At 51.1% G+C, this 20330-nt stretch overlaps 7 protein-coding genes across 7 annotated transcripts; 4 read left to right on the forward strand and 3 right to left on the reverse strand.

Moving 5' to 3' along the window:
* Positions 1–1183: 1183 nt before the first annotated feature.
* EJ05DRAFT_156823 (uncharacterized protein) lies at positions 1184–1554 on the forward strand. The gene has a single exon (XM_033739378.1). It carries the CDS (start codon positions 1238–1240, stop codon positions 1421–1423), a length of 186 nt encoding a protein of 61 aa, XP_033596292.1. The 5' UTR covers positions 1184–1237; the 3' UTR covers positions 1424–1554.
* A 4658-nt stretch (positions 1555–6212) lies between these two features.
* Positions 6213–7785, reverse strand: EJ05DRAFT_533356 (uncharacterized protein). The gene is made up of 2 exons (XM_033749119.1): positions 7536–7785; positions 6213–7478 (listed from the first exon to the last, which is right to left on the reverse strand). Exons 1-2 carry the CDS (start codon positions 7723–7725, stop codon positions 6445–6447), a joined length of 1224 nt encoding a protein of 407 aa, XP_033596293.1. The 5' UTR covers positions 7726–7785; the 3' UTR covers positions 6213–6444.
* A 202-nt stretch (positions 7786–7987) lies between these two features.
* Positions 7988–9947, reverse strand: EJ05DRAFT_469453 (WD40 repeat-like protein). Its single transcript, XM_033742909.1, has 5 exons — positions 9695–9947; positions 9490–9644; positions 9277–9436; positions 8348–9227; positions 7988–8298 (listed from the first exon to the last, which is right to left on the reverse strand). Exons 1-5 carry the CDS (start codon positions 9738–9740, stop codon positions 8250–8252), a joined length of 1290 nt encoding a protein of 429 aa, XP_033596294.1. The 5' UTR covers positions 9741–9947; the 3' UTR covers positions 7988–8249.
* Positions 9948–10110: 163 nt separating this feature from the next.
* Positions 10111–13865, forward strand: EJ05DRAFT_533358 (LCM-domain-containing protein; the record flags this gene model as incomplete). The annotated part of the gene is made up of 4 exons (XM_033749120.1): positions 10111–10248; positions 10300–10520; positions 10565–10932; positions 10979–13865. 4 exons carry the CDS (start codon positions 10111–10113, stop codon positions 13546–13548), a joined length of 3297 nt encoding a protein of 1098 aa, XP_033596295.1. The 3' UTR covers positions 13549–13865.
* A 1369-nt stretch (positions 13866–15234) lies between these two features.
* On the forward strand, positions 15235–17493 carry EJ05DRAFT_504447 (dual specificity protein phosphatase-like protein PPS1; the record flags this gene model as incomplete). The annotated part of the gene is made up of 5 exons (XM_033747571.1): positions 15235–16012; positions 16065–16151; positions 16199–17092; positions 17142–17262; positions 17310–17493. 5 exons carry the CDS (start codon positions 15235–15237, stop codon positions 17491–17493), a joined length of 2064 nt encoding a protein of 687 aa, XP_033596296.1.
* A 684-nt stretch (positions 17494–18177) lies between these two features.
* On the forward strand, positions 18178–19192 carry EJ05DRAFT_157057 (uncharacterized protein). Its single transcript, XM_033739379.1, has 2 exons — positions 18178–18845; positions 18941–19192. The coding sequence occupies exons 1-2, from the start codon at positions 18339–18341 to the stop codon at positions 19094–19096; spliced, it is 663 nt and encodes a 220-aa protein (XP_033596297.1). The 5' UTR covers positions 18178–18338; the 3' UTR covers positions 19097–19192.
* On the reverse strand, positions 19038–20301 carry EJ05DRAFT_469462 (cysteine proteinase). Its single transcript, XM_033742910.1, has 2 exons — positions 20119–20301; positions 19038–20044 (listed from the first exon to the last, which is right to left on the reverse strand). The coding sequence occupies exons 1-2, from the start codon at positions 20174–20176 to the stop codon at positions 19353–19355; spliced, it is 750 nt and encodes a 249-aa protein (XP_033596298.1). The 5' UTR covers positions 20177–20301; the 3' UTR covers positions 19038–19352.
* Between the last annotated feature and the right edge of the window lie 29 nt (positions 20302–20330).

Consider the following 20330-nt stretch of genomic DNA (forward strand, 5'->3'; position numbering starts at 1 on the left):
TGGTGGGTGACAAGCTACAGTGGAAAGGAGAGGCATGCCAGAGCCAAGATTGAGCAGGCAGTGTGACAATTGCTTGAAAAACACAAAAGTCCTGGTATAGCAATTGCAAAATATGAACAGGCATGGTAGGGGTGGACAGAGCAAGGGATTATGAGTCGGGCTAGCGAATAGCATGCCCGAAGAAGCGAGTCATTAGCCGGTCAAGAAGAAGGCAGGTTATGCTGACTGACGCAGGCAAGCTATGGATGATTGCGGGTTGATACAGTCCAGCAAGCTGTCAGGGCAGAGCAGTAGTAGGTAATTAGACAGCATTACGGGCAAGAATTAGCATGGACAGAGGCATTGATGGGCGGGCCATGAATCGTCATGGAGTGTCAGTGGACAAATTGTGGAATTAGCCAGGCGGTAGGTATAGTTATAGGCTCCGCGGCTCAGTAAACGCCGGGAAGGATGTAACGGCAGTAGATGTGCAGCGAAGTCCTGGAGTCGCATCAGATATGAGTGGGCAACAAGTCAGCACCTAATTTACAGCCCATGTAGGTAAGTAAAAGTGTCCATTCATGGTCGTCTGGCAGGCTCAGAGTCTGGATCTGGGTGTTGGTGTTATAAATTGCGCATCTCATATCAACACCCGTCATGCCCCCTCTACCCCTCCCCCCTTCCCCCCCCTTTCAATATCAAAGTAGAGTAAGAATCTAAGGGCGATAGTAGCGGCGGGCGGTGGTCGATGCATGGTTCGGCTCCTTTACCACCTACTCGCTCACCACCACTACCAGAACGCCAAGGTGATTAGCTACTTATGTGGAATAGATGATGGATGGAAACATTCTGTAGCTAAGGCTGGGAGCCAACTAAGATAGGCAATTGTCCTCTAGGTGCTTTAGGTGGGAGTATGGGCGGTGCCGACGATTCCCCGCGCGCTTGTCAAATGTCAAAGCAGTTTTTCGGCACTGAGCACTCTCAGCACTCTCAGCCTTTCTCAGCAGCATGCATCATCATCATCATCATCATCATCATCATCATCATCATCATCATCATCATCATCCACTCCTTGTTAAAACTTAAAATAAAAGAACAAAGCGTGGGAGCGGAAAAGCACTCATTCGCTTTCGTCTTCGTCTTTTTCGGTTTAAGGCTGCAGCAAGGCTAAGACTTGGGGGGGGGGCAAGGAGGAGGGGGGGAAGAAGGATGGAGAGTGGATTGTCGGCTACAACCAATCTAGCGGCGGGCGTGGGTGATGGGAAGACGATTTGCATTAAAGCTGTGGCTGCAAATGGGTCCGTTCGTCTTCCTTGCTAGTTGGCTTTTATCTTGCGCGGCGGGAAGGATTGTCCGACGCAACAACGAACTCGAGCCTAGGATCGCGCCGAAGCAACAAAGTCGAGTGTTAAGGGGGGGGGGAGGGGGAGGGAGCGAGGCTTAGATGGGCATGGATTGGCTGTATGTAGGGTGGGTAGGGCCAGTTGGGTAGTAGTAGTGTAGGGCTGGACTGGGCAGCGGGACGTTAGGTGGTATAGAGTATAGTACAGTAGTGGGTTATTAGCGGTGCAGTAGTCCGGGCGGTAGGGCAGTGGTTAGGGCGATAGGGCAGTAGGGCTGGCTGCCACCTCCTCCACCTCCACCTCCTCCACATCCACATCCACCTCCACTTTTCATCATCCACTCACTTTAACTGTAATTAACTTCTTGTCTCGCTGGCTGAGGGGCTGCTGGTCTGCTGGTCTGCTGGTTGTTGGCGGTTGGATGTCGGCTGCTCTTGCGGGTGAATAAAGGCGAGACCACGGGCAGCCCCTACATACCACACACACTCTCTCTCTCTCTCTCCACACAGCCCACACAAACATACATACACAGCCATTAATTAACCATTAATCATTAACCATTAGCCATCACCCGTCATCCATTCGCTATTCCCAGTCGTCGGGTCGACAGGTAACAGGTAACATGCACTGTCCGCTCGCTAATTAATACAAACATAGCAATTTGTCGCGCACCACAACCTCCTCCAACACATGTGCTCATCGCCCCTCACCAGCTGCACTGGACGCTTCAGCCTTGTCTTGAGCCCTCCTGTGCGCCGCCCAATCACGATCCAGTTGAAACCTCTCCTGCACCCTTGCATTTTCTTATAATTGTCAGTGTGTTAGGTGTGTGTCTGTCTGCTGTCTGTGTGTCTGTTTGGGACATGGCGATGGTTACACACTGTTTCTTACATTCGGGTCTTGGGCACTTGGGACGCGGACAGGACGGATCCCCCCCTCTGCGTCCTCCCTTCTTCCTACTAATTACCCACTGCAACCTGAAGTCCTTCCCAAGTCCTTTTCCTTAATTACCTTCTCCACTACCCAATCTCTACCTTTCCACCACTCTGTCCTGCAGTGGCGGCTTCCCTGTCTTCCCCCGCCGTCTGCGACGTCACTGTCCTACTCAAACCTCCATCATCCCTCCAATCTACACTCATTTCTGCTCCATTCGCCCACCTTGACCGGCGCCCTAACAAATCAATCTTGTCCCGACTCCTCTTCACTGCCAGCTGATCTGCATCGCGAACGCTACCATTCGCTTGTCGCACCGCCAATTCCAGATCATCAAATCTTTTGTTGTGCATCCGCGGTAACCACCTCCATCTACTCATACTCCTTGTTGGGACTGTACCGCGATCCCCACCAAAAACCACACCCCCCTCCCCTAGCTAGCCGCACTTAGCCGCGGCCTGCCATTCGCAGCCGGGCCTGTCGCCGTCGCGCTCCAGCGCTTCTCTCCACAAACTCCACCCCGTTCAAGCGACTTGGCATCCTGGCTTGTCCCATGGGCTTCTCCCCAGTCACACGTTCTCTGCTAACTGACAAGTATTTGAAATCTTTTCCATCGTCGCATCTCATTTCCGCATCGTGAAGGGCCCTGGATGCTCAGGATGGCCTGACTGGTGATCGAGCTGGACCGTCCGGACGAAATCGGCGGACTCCCAACCCTCTGGATGCTTTCTTTGGTCTTGCCACTCTTCTCTTTGCTGGTGTACCGGCGGTCACATCTCTGTCCTCTTTGTCTTTCAGCTGGGTCTTGCGGAGCGTTCAACACCGCCAACTCATCAGTAGACATGAACACGTTGCGTCGCTGCGATTTTCTCTCTTGAGACAGCTGGGACTGAAATTACGCGATCATGACTGGATATTTCGTCTCGTGCCTGTCCTCCGAGAACATTTTACCACCGCCTCGTAGAATGGTTTGGACTTGATTCTACTACTTTAAAGCCTATCACTCTTGGTTGGTATGTCGCGTAGGGATGAGTGGACACTTGTATGACTTCTCGACCTTCTCTCGACCTTCATGAGTTCCAGACGAATTTCTTTGTATGGTTGGAAGAATATTGCTCACAACTTTACAGGTGATTGCACAAGACGTCGAATACCGAATATGACATTGTCTCAAAATCTCGTTAACCACATGGCAGCGGATGCACAGTCGCGTGGCTCGTTACCATACCGTGCAACAATAGTATCAGCTCAACCGCGCACCGCCAATCCTCTGCTTCCAACAAGCTTGCTGCAGGCGTCGCTATAAATCTCAGCACCTTCGAACAAAAGATCACTCGGTATTGCATACCTTTTTGCATGGGATTCCTGCAGTGGGCAATGCTGCTGGCGCCAATATTGATCATTTTCGATGTGCGATTTGGCAGAGATGGGCTTCGACCATTGCCGCGGGATTGAGAGTCGCCCTGCATATGTCCAAACCTCACAGGCGGAAATCTCGCATGGACAGCAGGGTCGTACTGCAGAGTCCGCGCGCCCTGCTGTCCACGACCGAGGTACTCGCGCGCTGGCGTCTCTTTACAATCCGCGCGGCTATTTAATGCGAGACGCCGTGCGTGTACATCGCAAACATGCAGCCCTAGCGCTTAGCGGGCGGCAATATGGACCCGACACTGTGGGTCACGACCGCGCGCGTATGGAAGCGCTATTGAGCGCGCGAACGGTGCTTTTACGTTCTGATCTGTCGTAACAGGCGCTTATCAGACGCATGTAACCGCTGCTTACGCCCGCCATCCTAGTAGCGCTGTGCCTGACCAGAGGGGGGTCTCTGACTGACAGACAGGAGCAAACAAAGTAAGCTTAACCTTCATCCTAGTACTGCAACGGGTGCTACCCAACGGTTTTGTGCGTCGCAAGTACCGCCTTCACATTCCGACGTCCTCAAAAACATTTCCCAGACGCGATTTGCGAGAGCAATTGGAATGGCGCTTTGGGAACATTCCAATGTTTACTTGGGCCCAAAAATACATCCCGAGTCGAACGGCTGCCGGTCCTTGTTGTTTGCTAGCTGCTGTGTCCTGCCCATACCTGGCATGGTCGTAGTTCGGTTGCGTCTGCAGCAAACACTATGGGTAAGCGAAGCGACACAGGCTGATACCGCCAAACCGAAATTATTAAAATGCTCCGTTTGAGCCTTCTTACTAGACATCGCCCGACACGAGATGCAACTTGTGATACAGCCATCTTTATCGTGTCGTTCAATGAAGCTTCTACGCCGTAGTCTCGTGGCACGTTCCATTCCCGCCTCGGAGAGCCGCATTGCGTACAACACACTGCGCCGTATACGATCCCGAGGCCTTGAACGCAGCCACGATCTGAGACTTGAACCCTCTCTAATCACTTATTGACACATCCTGGACGCATCGCCTCGCCTGCCTGTCCGATGCGTCTGGACCTCGCAGGTTCAGAGCTGCATGCTGCTTTACAGCACGTTCTTCTCGCCTCGCATCACACGTCGCGTGCAGATGAATTCGTGAGGGATGGTCCTGGACCGGAAATGTACGGTTCTGGCCCGCTCGTATGATCCCGCGATCCCGCGATCCCGCGACCCAGGAAGCTGTTCTCACTACTTGCCTCTTTCTCAAGGAAACCTGTCATAACCAGGTGTATTAGAGCAGGCTGATTCTGTCTAGCCATCTTCGCAATCGCGTCCAATGTGAGGCTCTAATGGATCAACCCGGTGCTTAGTAGATCGGCACTCTGCTAAGATCTGTCAGTTAGCGCTTCCCACCTTGTGGGCAGGCCCTCCAGCACTGTTTGTTGGACACATTGATGTTCTCTCTCTCTCTCTTCTCTATCTATCTCATCTCTCTCCTCAGCAGTCGCTGTGTAATTAACAGATACACCACCCATTATCTAACCACTCCCTCATCCCTGCGAAGTATCCATCCTATGCGCTTCGTTGCTTTGCCTGACCCTATGTTCCATGTTTTTTTTTTCGCGCGACAGGACATCCTCGTCGCGCACCGTGTGAAATCACACACCTACTAATCTGACCCCCAAATTAACAAACACCACACCACTTTCACCATATCGCCCCTCGAAGCTCGAGCCTTTCCTGCAGCTAGCCTCCTCTAGTTCCTGAATAGCGTTTTCATGCTTTGTGCCTTTCCAATGGGGCTCAAAGGCTAAGAAAAAAAAACGGAGATAAATATGCCTGCCGGCGTTTCGGCTGCTTTTAAGCTTCCGACGGACTACGACTGCTCTCTTACCTATTACCACCACCATAACCAACCATTAGCTACACTACACTACCTAGACTCGGCGGCGAGCGCAGAACGGACCGATCGACCAACCGACCGACCGACCGACCGGGTGGGGCAGAAGGCAAGGCAGAAGCAGGCAGGCAGGCAGGCAGGCAGGCAGGCAGGCAGGCAGGCAGGCAGGCAGACAGCGGGATTGACATTACATTACATTGCATTGCATTCTGTGCTTGCTTACTGGACTGCTCTGTCGGTTTCATCATGTATCTGCTAGGTAGGTAGGTAGGTAGGTAGGTAGGTAGGTGGCTAGCTAGATATCGTGTGTTTGTTGCTAGGATTCCTGGGAGGAAGGGAAGGGAAGGGGAGGGAAGGGAAGGGAAGGGAAGGGAAGGTAGAACAGCTTGTAAGAAAATCAATTGCCGATATAACAAGTCGAAAACTTGAAGAAAGGACAGATGTATGTATATATATGTGAGATTACGTTTTTATTATACTTGGGGGTTATGGGGGTACTTTTCCGTCTTTCTTTCTTTCCTTTCTTTCTGCTTGTCTTGGTTTTTTTGGTCGTGTTGTATGAGGGATGAATGAATGAATGAGTGAGCGATAGGGCGTTAATTTTCGGTGGAGTTCCTTGGGATGGGAGTTATTTAGGTATGACGGTTTGATGGATGGATGGATTGATATATATATATATATGGTTTGGATCTAGGTAGGTAGGTAGGTAGGTGATGATGCAAAATGGTTTATATTCATTTATCCATACAGCTTCGGTGACTTCTTTCTCTCTCTCTCTCTCTCCCTATGCCTCTGCTATGCAGCCTTTCTTTCTACCTCAGGTACATCTACCTTTCACGAACAATGCAGATATACGAACGCATACACACACGCGTACACAAGCTATAAGAACCCCATCTACCCCAACCCGCTCATCAGATGAAATCACCATCGCCAAAGCCCCCAAACGGATTCGGCGGCCGTCCACCCATGCCACCGCCCCCACCAGGAAACCTCCCACCACCTCCCATCATCCTATCCCTTGGCGCACCCCCAGGTCCTACAGGATCATATCTCGCCCCAGGCGGCGCACTGGGGTCATACCCGCCTAACCCTCCTCCCGCACCGCCGCCGCCGCCAAACAAGGGATCGTCAAAGGTCGGATGCATGCCTCCGCCCATGCCCCCTGGCCGCGGCAGTCCACCGCCGAAGCCAGGCCGTATTGGATCGTTCGGACCTAAGCCCGGCGGATAGAGATCGTCGTGTCCGATGCTGAAGGGTGCGCGAGCACCACCACCACCCGGTTGCGGGAGGCGTCCTGGGCCGCGGAGGATTTCGTGCTCGTCGTCGAAGCCGGGGATGGGTTCGGGGAGGGGACGGGATGTGCCGCGCGGAGGCATGGCGAGGGGGTCGTCGAAGGGGTGAGGGCGTGCCGGCTGTGGTAGGTATGTGTCGCGGAGGGGCTGCCGGTCGTGGCGGGCTGGAGCGTCGCGGCGCTGGTCTTGTGCTGATGGTGCCGTTGTTGTTGTTGTGGATGTGGACGCTGTGGGTTGCTGCTCTTCCGAGTACCCCGGCTTTGTGATTCCCGGTGCGAGTTTCTGGATGACGGCGACTTTGAAGAGGGCGCTGAGGTCCATCAGACGGCCGGACGAGATGAAGACGTCCGTGATTGTTTTGCGCGGGTCTGCGGTGTCGGAGGGTGTGCTTGGCAGGCTTGATTCGGAGAGGAAGTCCTTGATTATGACCTCGCAGGACGCGGTGCGGTCGTCGCCTACACCTTCGCCGTGGATCATGGCTTTGTTTCTGAATTGGTTGACTTGGATCTCAAATCTCATGGCCGATTGGGCGTGTGCGTATGTGAAAGCATATGATTCCCGTGGGCCCTCTTCTGTTCCGTCGCTCCGTATCCTCGTATTCCACGTCTTCGGCAGTCGTTGTGTGTCGGCGTTGTCGGAGCTGATCTCGTTCTCTGTCCCAATCGTCCTTAGTCTTCATTGGGATATACTGTCCGAGCTATAGGACTTACCAAGCTTCTGGTCTTTGCCCAGGGCTACCAGCCGAAATCCAACGGCTATCATGCATGCGTTGACTGCAAGTGCGACTGCTTCATGTCCATTGCGGAGCTGTGGCGATGCATCTGACGGCAAACTCGCGGCCATGAAGGCTGCGAGCGAGCCGGCACTGAGCGGATTGCCCGCCGTATTGGGCAGGACCATGGTTCGAATGGCGTAGTTGCAATGAATCCGAATATGGACTTGGGTGCGGAGGAAAAAGAGCCTGCTGCTTCATGAGATATCCGTAGCTTCAGCTCAAGGCAGACAGTGGTGACGTCGGGCCGCGGGTGGGACACAAATGTGGGGAGCTTGATGCCCGGAGCTAAGCCGCGCCTCAGCCTCGAATATAGCTGCATTCAAGGCGAAGATAGTGTTTGTGTGAAATGCGCCTTGTCTATCCATCTCCCTTCGGATGTGGTTTAATCGAACAGTAACGTTATTAATATCGATATCTCTAACAAGCTATGTAGTCATGCGGTCCACCTCATACACACAAATCAATCGAGGTCGCATACCCTGGGTAACTGGAATGGTCTCACATACTGCATAGTAAACCAAACAATAACGCCGGATAATGCTATGTAACGGCAGTTCATAAGAGTCAATGTCTGCTCAAAAGCCTTGCAAGCGATTGTCAACGCGTTCAATATGGCGCCTGGAGTCTCTTAAGGGGTATATTAATTAAATCAATCATCTAACATGGACCGTCCGAGGATGTCGCTACTGCCAATAATGCTATGATACACGTCAGTGGTAATATGATTGGACGCCAGGCACGACTCACGAATGACTTTTTACCAGCGTTCCCTCGCCGCCTTTCTCAAGGTCGATATTGAAGACATAGTAGTTGCCCTCGCTCGTAACGACCATGACTTGTGGACCGTTGTTGCTCAATGCAACTACAGAGCGTACCGGCCCGGTGTTGGATGGGTTTTGTGATCTGGGGATTTTCACCCAGGCAAAGTCTCGCGACGGCTCCCAGATCTCTGCTACAGCACTTGGTAGGTAACCACCTACAGTGGCTGCGAAAGTTTTTCCAACATTTTGAGATGTCCGTCGGATCATGCTCGCAAATGTCGGATTCAAGGCTTTTCGATCGTGTGTCGTGTCCACCCCACTGGCGTCCATTAATGAGTTGTACCTTGTCTCTTCGCTGCTAGGGCTTGAGCTACGCCCATCTACCGAAGACTTGGTAAGATCTGATATCGAGGTGATACTGCTTCCTCGTGTGTGTCGAGCAGCAGCTGACAAGCGGAATATATGAACAGTATCGCTTGCCGACGACACACACAATAATGTGGACGTTGAGTTGAGAGACATGCTCTGGATTGTGGAAGGCATCGAACCACGCCGGAACTGGAACAGTTTTTGGGCATCCGGTACAGAAAAAACTCTTATGATCGTGCCCTTTTCTGATGCCGTTGCCAGAAGCGATCCCTCGTTATTCAAAGCCACGCAGGATAATGGTGTCTGGTGGGCTTGGATAACATTGACTGCCTCTTTCCTTGTTGCGTCATATATCAGAACCTCTCCAGAGGATGGTGTTACGTGCCCTTGACTCGGAGGAGCATGTGATGGTGGTGTATAGGCGGAGGAGGAGGCTTTCTGTGGCAAGGGATAAACGAGATAGTTGTTGTCGGAGGAAGGAGATAACGCGCAGATAGCTGTAGCGCTGTGAGCCGGGCCTCTAAAAGCGCGCAGAGATATGCATACCATTTGGATTGGGCGAGGTGTCTAATGCGCCGAGATGGGTCATATTACTGATATCGTATAGGTGTATTGTTCCTTCCATCACAACCACCAGGCGTTTCCTATTCATTCTGACGGCCAAAATCCTCGAAGGAAACGTGAGCTCGCATATCGTAGAATGTCTCTGTATGGAATTAGCCTCACTGGCGGCAGTATTCCACGACAAACGCCAGCTACCTTTGTATTCTGTATTCGGAGAAGTCGCGGTGACAGGCTTATCGCAACAAGTGAAGTGGAGAATAGCATCTCGAGGAGGGCAATATCACCCTCCTCAGTTTCGAAGCATTTTGAGAAAGGTTCGGTAGAGTAGAGCCTGAAACCCTTGGTAGTACCTTGGTTGTGGAGTTAGAGAGTGCTGTAAGCTGGGAGTCAGCCAACTTACCAACACCAAGAAGTGTACGGTCCTGGTTGAACGTGACGAAGTTCATTGCAAACACGAGTACTTCCGCAGTCGGATAAGCTTGGTTGGATAGACAGGTTCTGAGGCAGTGTAGGCAGATGCGCGTTGGTATGTAATTATAGAAAAGTCACCGTAGGGCGACAGACGTCAAGCAGACCATAGAGTTGTATGTTCACGATGTGTATTTTGCCTGGATAGGCAGCTTTGAAGTGGCTGGTGAAGACATCATTCGCAGTCTGCCCTGCATGAGCTCTGCGTGGGCCTGCATGATCCGTGCTCTACCAGCGGGGCTGGGTGGGCTGGCTGGCAGAACTTCGGCACGTCATCGAAAATCTTCGACACCTTAATTAGTAGAGATGCTATTGTGACTCTTTCTAGCCAGCATTGTTTCATTCGAGATGCCCAGTCTTGATCAAAGTGGTATGGCAGCACCATGCGTGGAAACACCAGCTGGCGCCTCGGCAGAGAAACGCAGAATAGCAAAGGCTGCACGTTTGAGAAGGATCAAGCAACAGGAGGACGACAGTATTATGGGTGTAAGTAAGTCTATGGACCTCCTCATGACCAGCATGGGCTGACTGGCCTAGACAAATGATAGTAGTATTGTATCAAAGAGGAGCGTTTCTAAGCTGTACTACCCTGATGAGCCCGACTTCTACGAACCCGTGACTGCAAGGTTTCAAAGGAGACATCCCCTAATAAACCGTGGCTACTGGCTACGTATGCAAGCTGTGGAACATACTGTATTACAATTCCTTGATGAGAATCAAGGAAGTCCCAAGGCGGTCGTGAATCTTGGCTGTGGATAGTAAGGTGCTTGTATATTTCGTGGACTAGTCTTACACACAACAGCGATCCATTACCATGGCAATTCTGGCATAGATACCCTACGAGGTGTGAGGGAACGCTTTTTGTTGATGTTGACTACCCGGATCTTATTCGGAAAAAAGAGTCGTTCATTTCTCGTAGCCCCTTACTTCAACAGGAAGTACCAGCTCTGTCCAGCGTGGGCCCTGAGAGTAACACGGTTCTCACCTGCGGCGAAAAGTATGCTCTCGTTGGCTGTGACCTCCGGGAACTGAAGCAATTCGAGAAATTGCTTTTGGAAATTCTCAATCTGCGTGGAACAAGCATTCTCTTCATTGCAGAAGTCTCGATGACGTATATGCGAGTTGATGATGCAGATGCGTTGATTAGATGGGCGAATACCATTGAGCATGGTATAGACTGTCTGATATGCTTGCATATGGAGCTAACAGTGTATAGCACAGTTCTGCATGTTAGAGCAGTACCTTCCGGATGGGTCTAGTCACCCCTTCGCAGCTACAATGCTTGCGCATTTTAACAAGCTCGGCACTCCGCTACAGGCCATACCGCGATATCCAAGACTTGAAGACCACCGGGAAAGATTTGGAAGACTCGGCTGGCCTAGTGTGCAGGTACAAAGTCTCTGGACTTTGTGGAACAACCTTCAGATAGTAAAGACACACCAACGGCATTCACTCGACATTGCGGAACCTTTTGATGAGTGGGAAGAGTTTGCTCTTTTTGCAGGCCACTACTTCCTGCTGATCGCGTCAAATGGACCCTTGCGTACGAAATTGGAATGCTCAGACGAAACCGGGACGCCCAAGATTTCTGCCACGGATGCGGTGGAAGAGCCACGAAAGGCTTTATCTTTCTCTCCAATCGAGTTTACCGATAAAGCGAAGTATGGAACGAATGCAGGTGTCCGTCGGTTTGCGGCGTGTGTGAGGAGCCAGAACGAGGTCGTTTGTTCCGGTGGCCTTGGTGCACATGGTCGACTAACATCCGAAGACGTCTGGTCCAGGGGCCTGGAAGTACCAGGAACAGATACGCCTATCCGGTGGACTTTGACCGAGAGACAAAGCAACATGCCTGAGTCTCGTGTGAGCCACACTATCACAAAGCTTGGGAACAAATCGAACGGGACCTTGCTCATGGCTGGTGGAAGATCTTCCCCCAAGACCGTGTTCGAAGACTGTTATCAATTTGAGGATAACCAATGGTCGCTGTGTGGTACATTGCAGCCTGGCCGCTTCAGACACTGTGTCGTTCCTACTTCTACCGGAATCCTAACGACAGGTGGGAAGACTGCAGCAGGAGAAGTACTCAGTGAATGGAGGTACTGGTCGAAGCTTGCGGGATGGGTAAAAATCACATTGCGTGAAAAGGACCACGTCCCTCCTGCCCGATTTGGCGGTGTCATGTGCCGGAGACCTGGAGGTGATAGAGGAATTCTCTTTGGGGGCATGGACAAGAATGGAATAGTCCTGACAGACATGTGGGAATGGCAATTTAATCTTACGGAACAGGGCCCGCAGGTGTCTTGTAGGCCAATTTCTGTTAGCATCGCCCAAGCCATAGAAGGGGCTAATTATAGTCGATTCGGCGCAAACCTCATTGCCGTCCCTGGTTCCAGTCAGCACTCTCCTGTATCATCTGCCAGCTACAGCTTTATGCTTGTTGGGGGTATTAGCCACAATGGCGTTATACCCGCGTCTGAGGAAATTGTTTGGCTTAATTTCGTCGAAAGACTAATAGAAGATGCCGTTCACCCTTCGGCCTGCAGAGTCCTAACAAAAGGGTGCTACCAACGTCTCCCGGCTACGTCCATCAGGAATCCTCGACCACTTCTCATTGGATGTGCAGCAACAAAAGTTTCTGACGATCAAGATATACAAATCTCAGAAATTGAAGGCGTTCACGAAGAATACGATATCGCTCATATGTACGAAGTTCTCATCTGCGGCGGGGGTGCCGTATGCTTCTCTTTTGGTAGCTTCCATAATCGAACAAGCTACTCATTAGTAGAAGATTTTGGTACACTAGGACGCAAGAATATATTGCGTTCACCGCATGTATACGATGCGCAGAAGGTCTATGGTGGCATCCCTCAGGTTGAGGAGATCAAGGTCAACACCAAGGAAGATTTTGATATGATCGTTACCAATGCAAAACCCGTCATCATCCGTGGGTCTGATGTAGGCTCTTGTACCGAATTATGGACGCACGAGTACTTGGTTGAGCATATTGGTGCCGAAACAGAGATCATAGTCCATTCATGCCCAAACAATCGCATGACTTTCTCACAGAAGAACTTTTCATACGTCAAACAGGCCTTTGGCGACTTTATCAAGGCCATTCAATCAGGCGAGAAACTATACCTCCGTTCAGTCTCAAATAAGCAGCCCTTCAAACAACCGACGAAGCTCGACCTGGACTTCCCAGGTCTTGCCGCAGACTTCCAGCTTCCAGGTGCATTGCAGCGAGTCAAGGATGCATTGCATAGCTCGCCACTGAGGATATCTGGCCCTGTCAGGCTCTGGCTCCATTATGATGTACTAGCAAACGTTCTATGCCAGGTTCGTGGGACAAAGACCATAAGGCTGTATCCGCCAGGCGATGTTGATCTTCTTGGTTTTGGACCGGGGTCATCAAGTTCAAATATCGATGTATTTGGTACTGAAATAATTCCTCATACATGTCCTGTCGATGCAAAGTTACAACCTGGCGACATCTTATACATACCTCCAATGTGGATGCATGGAGCCATGCCAACAGCAGGAAACAGTGTCGCAGTGAATTGTTTCTTCAGAAACCTGGAGACGGGCTATGCGATGGGCAAAGACGTGTACGGCAATCGAGACCTACAATCGTACGAACAAGGACGAAGAGATGTCGAAAAGTTGGTACGATCGTTCGATGGGATACCCAGGGACATTCGACGATTCTATCTTCAGCGGTTGGCGGCTGAGTTGCGATCTCATGCTGGGGGCGAAGAGTGTGTCGAGGCCGAGGAGGATCAGCATTGACAGCTAGAAACTCAGAAACTATCTTTCTGATCACACGATGGTACTGCGTTCCACGGTCGTGCTGCGGATTGTCAGAATCGGCAACACGTCACACCAGTAATGACACCTGTACCCCTCCTCTTCCCCAGCTGCAGCAGTAAGCATCGGAGGTTACTCCGAGATCTTGAACAGGCAAAGTCCGCGTGGTCATCTCACTCTGGAGTTTAAACACAGCCCCGATGAAGGAACTATAACCTCATATGTCACAACATTGTGGAGGAGACGACAGAGCATAGTGGAGATGATGGGCCAGAGGGTAACCGTACTTAATAATAACGAAAATCAGCGCCACAGCTGTGAAGTGTTCGCGCTAGCGCTGATAGTGGGGAGAGCAAGCAGACGTGGCGGCCGAGAATCCCAGCCCACTCCCTCCCTGGTCCTGGCTGTGGGACTGCGGGGTAGCACTGACAATCAGTCGATCGTCGTGAATAGGTGGGCCTCACAGTGACAGCAACAGCAACAGCAAATGCACAACATAATAGCACTGAGGGTGTGAGACACGCGATAATACTGCTGCTAACGATGATGATCTTCTCAGAGTCAATCGATCCGATCACGACACCAACAAGTGGCTGCAGGAACGCGCGACATCGAATACCGCTGAAGTCAGAAATCATGCTAGATGCGGCTGCTGAGAAATTCGATCGCTGATAAGGAACATGTGTTTGTTGGCTCGCTGGCTCTGTTGGCTGGCTGACTGGCTGGCTGGCTCACTGGCTAGAGCCCAGATAAGAGCGACAGGCGAACAAACAAATGACGGGATTGGCACGCTACACCCTCCACTCGCCCCCCTCGCACGAACACCATACCGCTATCTGTTAATCATGTTAACCCTGGTAGCCCAGCCCAGGCCGCCCCGGGCGCTAAGACGCCTGCAACTTGTGCAACTTGCCAGCCGAATGCTGTGCTGGCTGCTGTGCTGTCGGCTGCCTGCTTCACCTGTTGCACGTTACTTCAGTCGGCATTGCCTTCTCTGTCGTTGTGTGCAGAGATCACATACACTCGTGTAATGGACGTCGCTATGTCCTTAAGAGATCCTGCCTTAGGATAACGTGTTTTCAGAGTCTTCTGGTTGCAGCTGGCAGAAATCTAGTGGAGTGCACGGTCGGACAAGAATCCATGCAGCTATAATTAGTTAAACCTGTTTAGATCTAGCGCTCTCCGCATGCCCCGCCGTGTGGTATCTATGTATACGATTCACTCCATCCACCACTTTTCGCCCGTGTCACTCGTTGATTCCTCCTTTTCTGCTGCTTTGTCTTGTAAGAGTACAACTCATCGCAATTGAAATCTCGACCTCTCACCACCTCCCTGTCACCACGACTCTATCTCCACACCGTGCCAGCATAGCACGACTTGTGTCAAAATATTGACCATCGTCCACTACCCATGCGCCTTTCTATTGTTGCTCTCAGGATATATCCAGCTACCAACGCCAGTCTTTGCGTTTAAGATTCAACACAAATGCCTTAAGACATCCCTGCCTGGGTTGCTTTGTAGGTACCTTCGTTGGCTTCAACAGCTCCGACAGTTCACCTTACATTCCACGAAAACAGACCCTCCAAGCGAAAAATTGTGCCTACTCCTGTACCAGATAGACTCGAGCCTTGAGTAAACCTCGCACACGAATCTCAACAGCCTAAAATCATGGCTGCTATTGTAGCTCGAAGTCCAGCGCTACCCTCACGCACCGCAACGCCTCCGCCGCATCTCACGCTCAATACCTCTACGAGAGGAACTCCCGCGCCTGTACCCAACAAACACTTACCGTTCTGCTCGCCGGGGCCCACTCCTAGGAGAGGTCTGGAGACTCCCCCAGCCTCTCCGCCAACCAAGAATGCCATCATTGAATCTTCTTCAGTACTGTATCCTCCCGATAACTTCACTCACATCTTCAAGGAGCCTCCCATATACTCAATCGATGCAAAGAAAGTGGTCGAAGCTGTGGAACAGTTCTCATCACAGCCATTACCAGATACCAAACAAGTGTTTCCATGGTTGCATGGTCTACATGCCGAAAACCAGATGCAACTGGCCTTCTTTGTCCAAAGGAAAAAGGCACTGAGGAGGACACCAAAATGCATCCGTGGAATAACCATTGTGAAGGCCGGTGGTGACCTGAATCATTCAAAGTTGAAGGGCGCAATCGCCCCGGAAGAGCTGCTAGTCTCGCATAACTTGTACGATAGCCAAGCGTCATTCATCGAATGCGACCCCAAGGACGGCTTTTCGGTGAGAAACTTCCAAATACAGATAGCTAAGATGGCCGCGGTTTCGGATATCATTGTTTACGGCGATTCCATCACTCCGTCTCGGCAGGTCATAAATCTCGCAAAGCAGATCTCATTGGCGCAGATAGCCTGGCGGGAGCGACATGTTGCTGCGGGAGCTGAACCTCAAGTGTTCAATACGTTCGCAGTGACTGGTAAGTGTGACTATGGGTGTCTAATATCATAGTATCTGACCTTATTCCACAGACAGCTACGACATCTTTGAGGCGAATTATGGCTCAGTCGTTGCAATAGATTCGAAGGGCAAGACGACGGGACAGACAATCGACTTTTGTAAGCTACACGGAACTCTCTGTACATTTCCAAACTAACGGATGAAGTCCACCGTGAACGTTTTGAGATGTGTGTAATGTCAAAAGCATCCGAGATCAGCAAAGGAGTGTACCTTGGACCAACACCGGACCAAATGCTAGAGTGCTCCCCTGGTGAATCTGACTATGATGTTCTCATTGAGGCAAGCGATCTGGCCCATGTTTCGGAAACTAGTACACTCAACGCTGCGCTAAAGTCGTCACAAGATCAAGGCCAATGGCCTCTTCATCTTGACTTTCTTTCGTCCGGAAGCATTCTTCCCCCAACTTGGTCGCACATGGAGGTTGATGGGCTAATGGAGATGTGCAAGTGGATATATGAATTTGTTCATGAGCAAGACGAGTTTATAAACGACTCGAAAGATGAAGATGGCGATAATATTATGATGTCGCGACTCAATCTCAAGCGCAAGGTCTTGATTCACTGCGCAGATGGGTACACCGAATCGTCACTGTTGGGTCTAGCATATTTCATGTATGCCGAGGGCCTCACAGTCCATGAGGCGTGGATCAAGCTCCACGTTGAGAAAGGCCGGAACTTCTTTGCGTATCCGACAGATGTTGCGTTGCTGAAAGCCATTCAGCCTCGAATTCTCTCAGAATCTCCACGATGGAAGGGCGAAATCACATCCATCCAAGACCCCAAGTGGCTAGCACGTATCGACGGTAGTCTACCTAGTCGTATCCTACCATACATGTACCTGGGTAATCTCGGACACGCCAACAATCCAGACATGCTGAAAGAGCTCGGCATCAAACGCATTCTTAGTGTGGGAGAACCCATTAACTGGGCGAGAGAGGAAAATTCATGGCCCACGGAGAACCTGTTGTACATCGACAGAGTACAAGATAATGGTGTTGATCCGTTGACGGAAGAATTCGACAAGTGTTTGCGATTCATTGGTGCGTCGGTCGGCAGACCGTTCTGGATGTACGAACTGACGAATAATAGAACGCGGGAAGCAAGACGGGAGTGCGACACTTGTACACTGTCGCGTTGGTGTATCCAGGTCTGCGACCATATGTATCGCGGAGGTCATGAGTGAGCTGGGCCTTTCATTTCCTCGTGCATAGTACGTACCCTTTCCAAGAATTAGCAAACGCATACTCATCACGACAGCTGTTTCGTCCGTGCACGACGCTTGAATGTTATCATTCAACCGCATTTGCGATTCACCTACGAGTTGCTCAAGTGGGAAGAGTACCAGCGCTTGAAGTGCGGTGCGCCCCTGAAGCGCGAGCTCGAATGGGCGACTGTCTGTCGCGAAATTGCCCTTATGAACAAGCCGTATTCGAGGCAGTAGTAATTATTAGTATCGGTTTCCAAGCATATAAAGCATGTGGACATCCTTTCCGGCTAGAGGATCCCTCCTTGCTTGATGATATTTACGATTGAGTATGATTGGAACGCTTTCAATGACCGGCTGTGTGCGGTCAAATGGTGTGGTTCGGCGTTCAGGCGATCATCAGAAATCACATTTGATGGACAGTGTTCGAAGTTTGGACACTGATTGGGAAATATTCGAGTTTATGAGTTTGTTATGATCTAACGTGCGGGACTCAAACGGGGCTTTGCATTCAACGAGGTCCTGTCGCTCTGCTGTCAACATTTTTCTTCGGTTCAAATTGTACTTTCGGGGCTGCGTTACTACACATATATGCCTGGAGCACTATCTGAAGGAGAGAAATTGCAGGTGCTATTTGAAGTGGGTATTCGAAAGCGTCGGCTCTTGTATTTGTATCAGCTTTATGGGCTTGTCTCCACCGGAAGGGGTGCCTTATTGGCAAGAACTATACATGCTATACATTCCTGCATCATTCACACAACACTAAGCATCATTGAACATGGAAACACTGAATGTTTTTATCATTATGCAGAGCACGTGATCTCGACCAATCAAAGCCACGTGCTCGCGCGTTGCCCGGGCATGCCTAGTGCATCTCATTTCATCATCGCGCACGGTTCACCCTGACTGACAAGCTCAGAGGTTCCACAGTGCATAGAACCCCTTCTACAACCGATCCTTAACGTCTCTAGATATCACACACGACATAATTACTCAAATGACAATCAGCTCCACATCGGCCTAATTTACACAATTAACTTATCGACAATACAAGTATACACCCCTCTAAGACGACTCCCATAATGCCTCCCAAACGCCCCAGCAAACGCACCACCACCACCAGCAGCACAGCCCAATCCACCCTCGCATTCCACGGTGCTCAAGGCGCACGCATCACAAAATCCGGCGCCGCCCAAACAGCTACAAAATCGAAATACTTCAAGGCCAGTGCGCCTGCGAAGCGCTCCATCTCGCCGACGCCCGCAGACGAGCCTGCGAGCGCACAGATCGACGTTGCAACACCGGCCAAAGCAGAGGAGGTTCCCAAACAGAAGACAAACGAAGAAGAAAACGTAAATGTAGAATACGAAGAAGAACACGAGGCGTTTGTTGCGCCGGCAGTGAAGGCAGAGACGGAGACCGCACACAGAGACGAGAACGAGACCGAGGCATTGAAGATTAGCGATGCGCGGATCCGGAAGTATTGGGCGGCGAAGGAGCGCGAGAGGATTGCGAAGAGGGTGCATCAAGGTGGTTTGAGCACGGAGGAGAAGGTGTTGAGAGAGTTTGATATTGCGGCGAAGTTTGGGGTGAGCTTTTTTCTTGATTGGCCCCTCTCTTCCTTGAATCTATCATATGGAATAGATGGGAGATAGGTGAGGACTCCTTACTGACAAGTTCATAGCCTTGTGTTGGTATAGCACGCATAAAGCGCTGGAAAAGAGCGAAGAAGCTTGGCTTGGAGCCGCCGGTTGAGGTTTTGGCTGTATTGCTGAAGGAGGAGGGAACGAGAGAAAGGGCGTATGTGGATGAGTTGATGGGCACACGGTTTGTGCAGTAGCCTGTGGCAGAGACGTGAGGAAAGAGCAATATCAAGTCAAAGGAACCGGTTGGAGTCAGGGTGTTTTATTGGGTTGTGCAATTATGGCGTCAGATCCTTTGCTCTCGAAGCATAGCCATAGGGCACTCGGCGGGTTGGCGAATTCCTATTCGATGAAATGCGTATGTGCATACTTTTCCTGCACACCTGACCTATAACATATTCGACTCGCTTGCCATTCATCAATGGTAATTATTTGTCTTCTCCGAAATATTCTTTAGTCCAACGACTTACATAACGCGATTAAGCTAAAATTCTCATTGCCACTCTCTTTCTCCCTTTCAATGAACGCCCTTGGTCCCAATTGCAACGCCTTCTCGCTCAATACATCACCGGTTCCGATATCGCCCCTGTCAAGAGGTCCTTTCCGCCGCCCATCCATCTCCCATAGGTGCCCGTCCGCCGCCTTCACGAAACACACAAAGTGCAGATCAATAGTGTCGTCCGCAGACGGCGCAGCAGTATCCCCTGTCGACGCAGCACTAGCATGTGCAGCCTCTAGCTCCTTACTCTCATACAACAACTGTGCACGCTCTAACGGCCCCCTCGGCACAGCCTCAGCCAGCAACTTCGCCAAATTGGACTCCGGCACAATATTCTCTCGCGCCTCTCCATTAGACACCGCGTGCAACAGTCCGATCAATCCACATGCGTTCCCGATGGTTTGCTTATACCACACCACGGGCTCCGCATCGCCACTACCGGAGTAGTCTTGTGCGGACGAGTCCTCGGACATGCGATGCGCTTCGTATGCTTGCGTGACTGGGAAGACGAGCAGGAGGGCGTGCGCCGGGCGTGGGATAAATTCGAGGAGGGACGGCTCGTCGATGGACCATACTTCGTGGAAGGCGAGGTTGCGGGAGAGGCCGAGAGTGGTCATCAGGTTGGTCATCACTTCCGGGTTGTTTTCTGTGGGGGCCTGGAGTCAGCGTGTTGCCATGGAGGGTTTTGCGGGGGGGCGGGGGGTGCTTGGGTGAATGTACCTAGAGGGACGAAGCGTTTGTTTGTCCGTGGGACGTCGGGGTCGTCTATTGTGGACATGCTGGTAGATTTGAAGCGTGGATTTTGGGACGTTGAATTCGTAGAGGATGAATTTCAAGAAGACTCAGAGCTGTTCGTAAGTTTAATGCAGGGCTGAAAAATGCGCCTTCAAGTGGACAGTGTGACGTAATGTTTGGTTCCGCGTTAAATTGAG

Source organism: Pseudovirgaria hyperparasitica (genome assembly GCF_010093815.1).
Source record: "Pseudovirgaria hyperparasitica strain CBS 121739 unplaced genomic scaffold EJ05scaffold_18, whole genome shotgun sequence".
In the NCBI taxonomy this organism is placed as follows: domain Eukaryota; kingdom Fungi; phylum Ascomycota; class Dothideomycetes; order Acrospermales; family Acrospermaceae; genus Pseudovirgaria; species Pseudovirgaria hyperparasitica.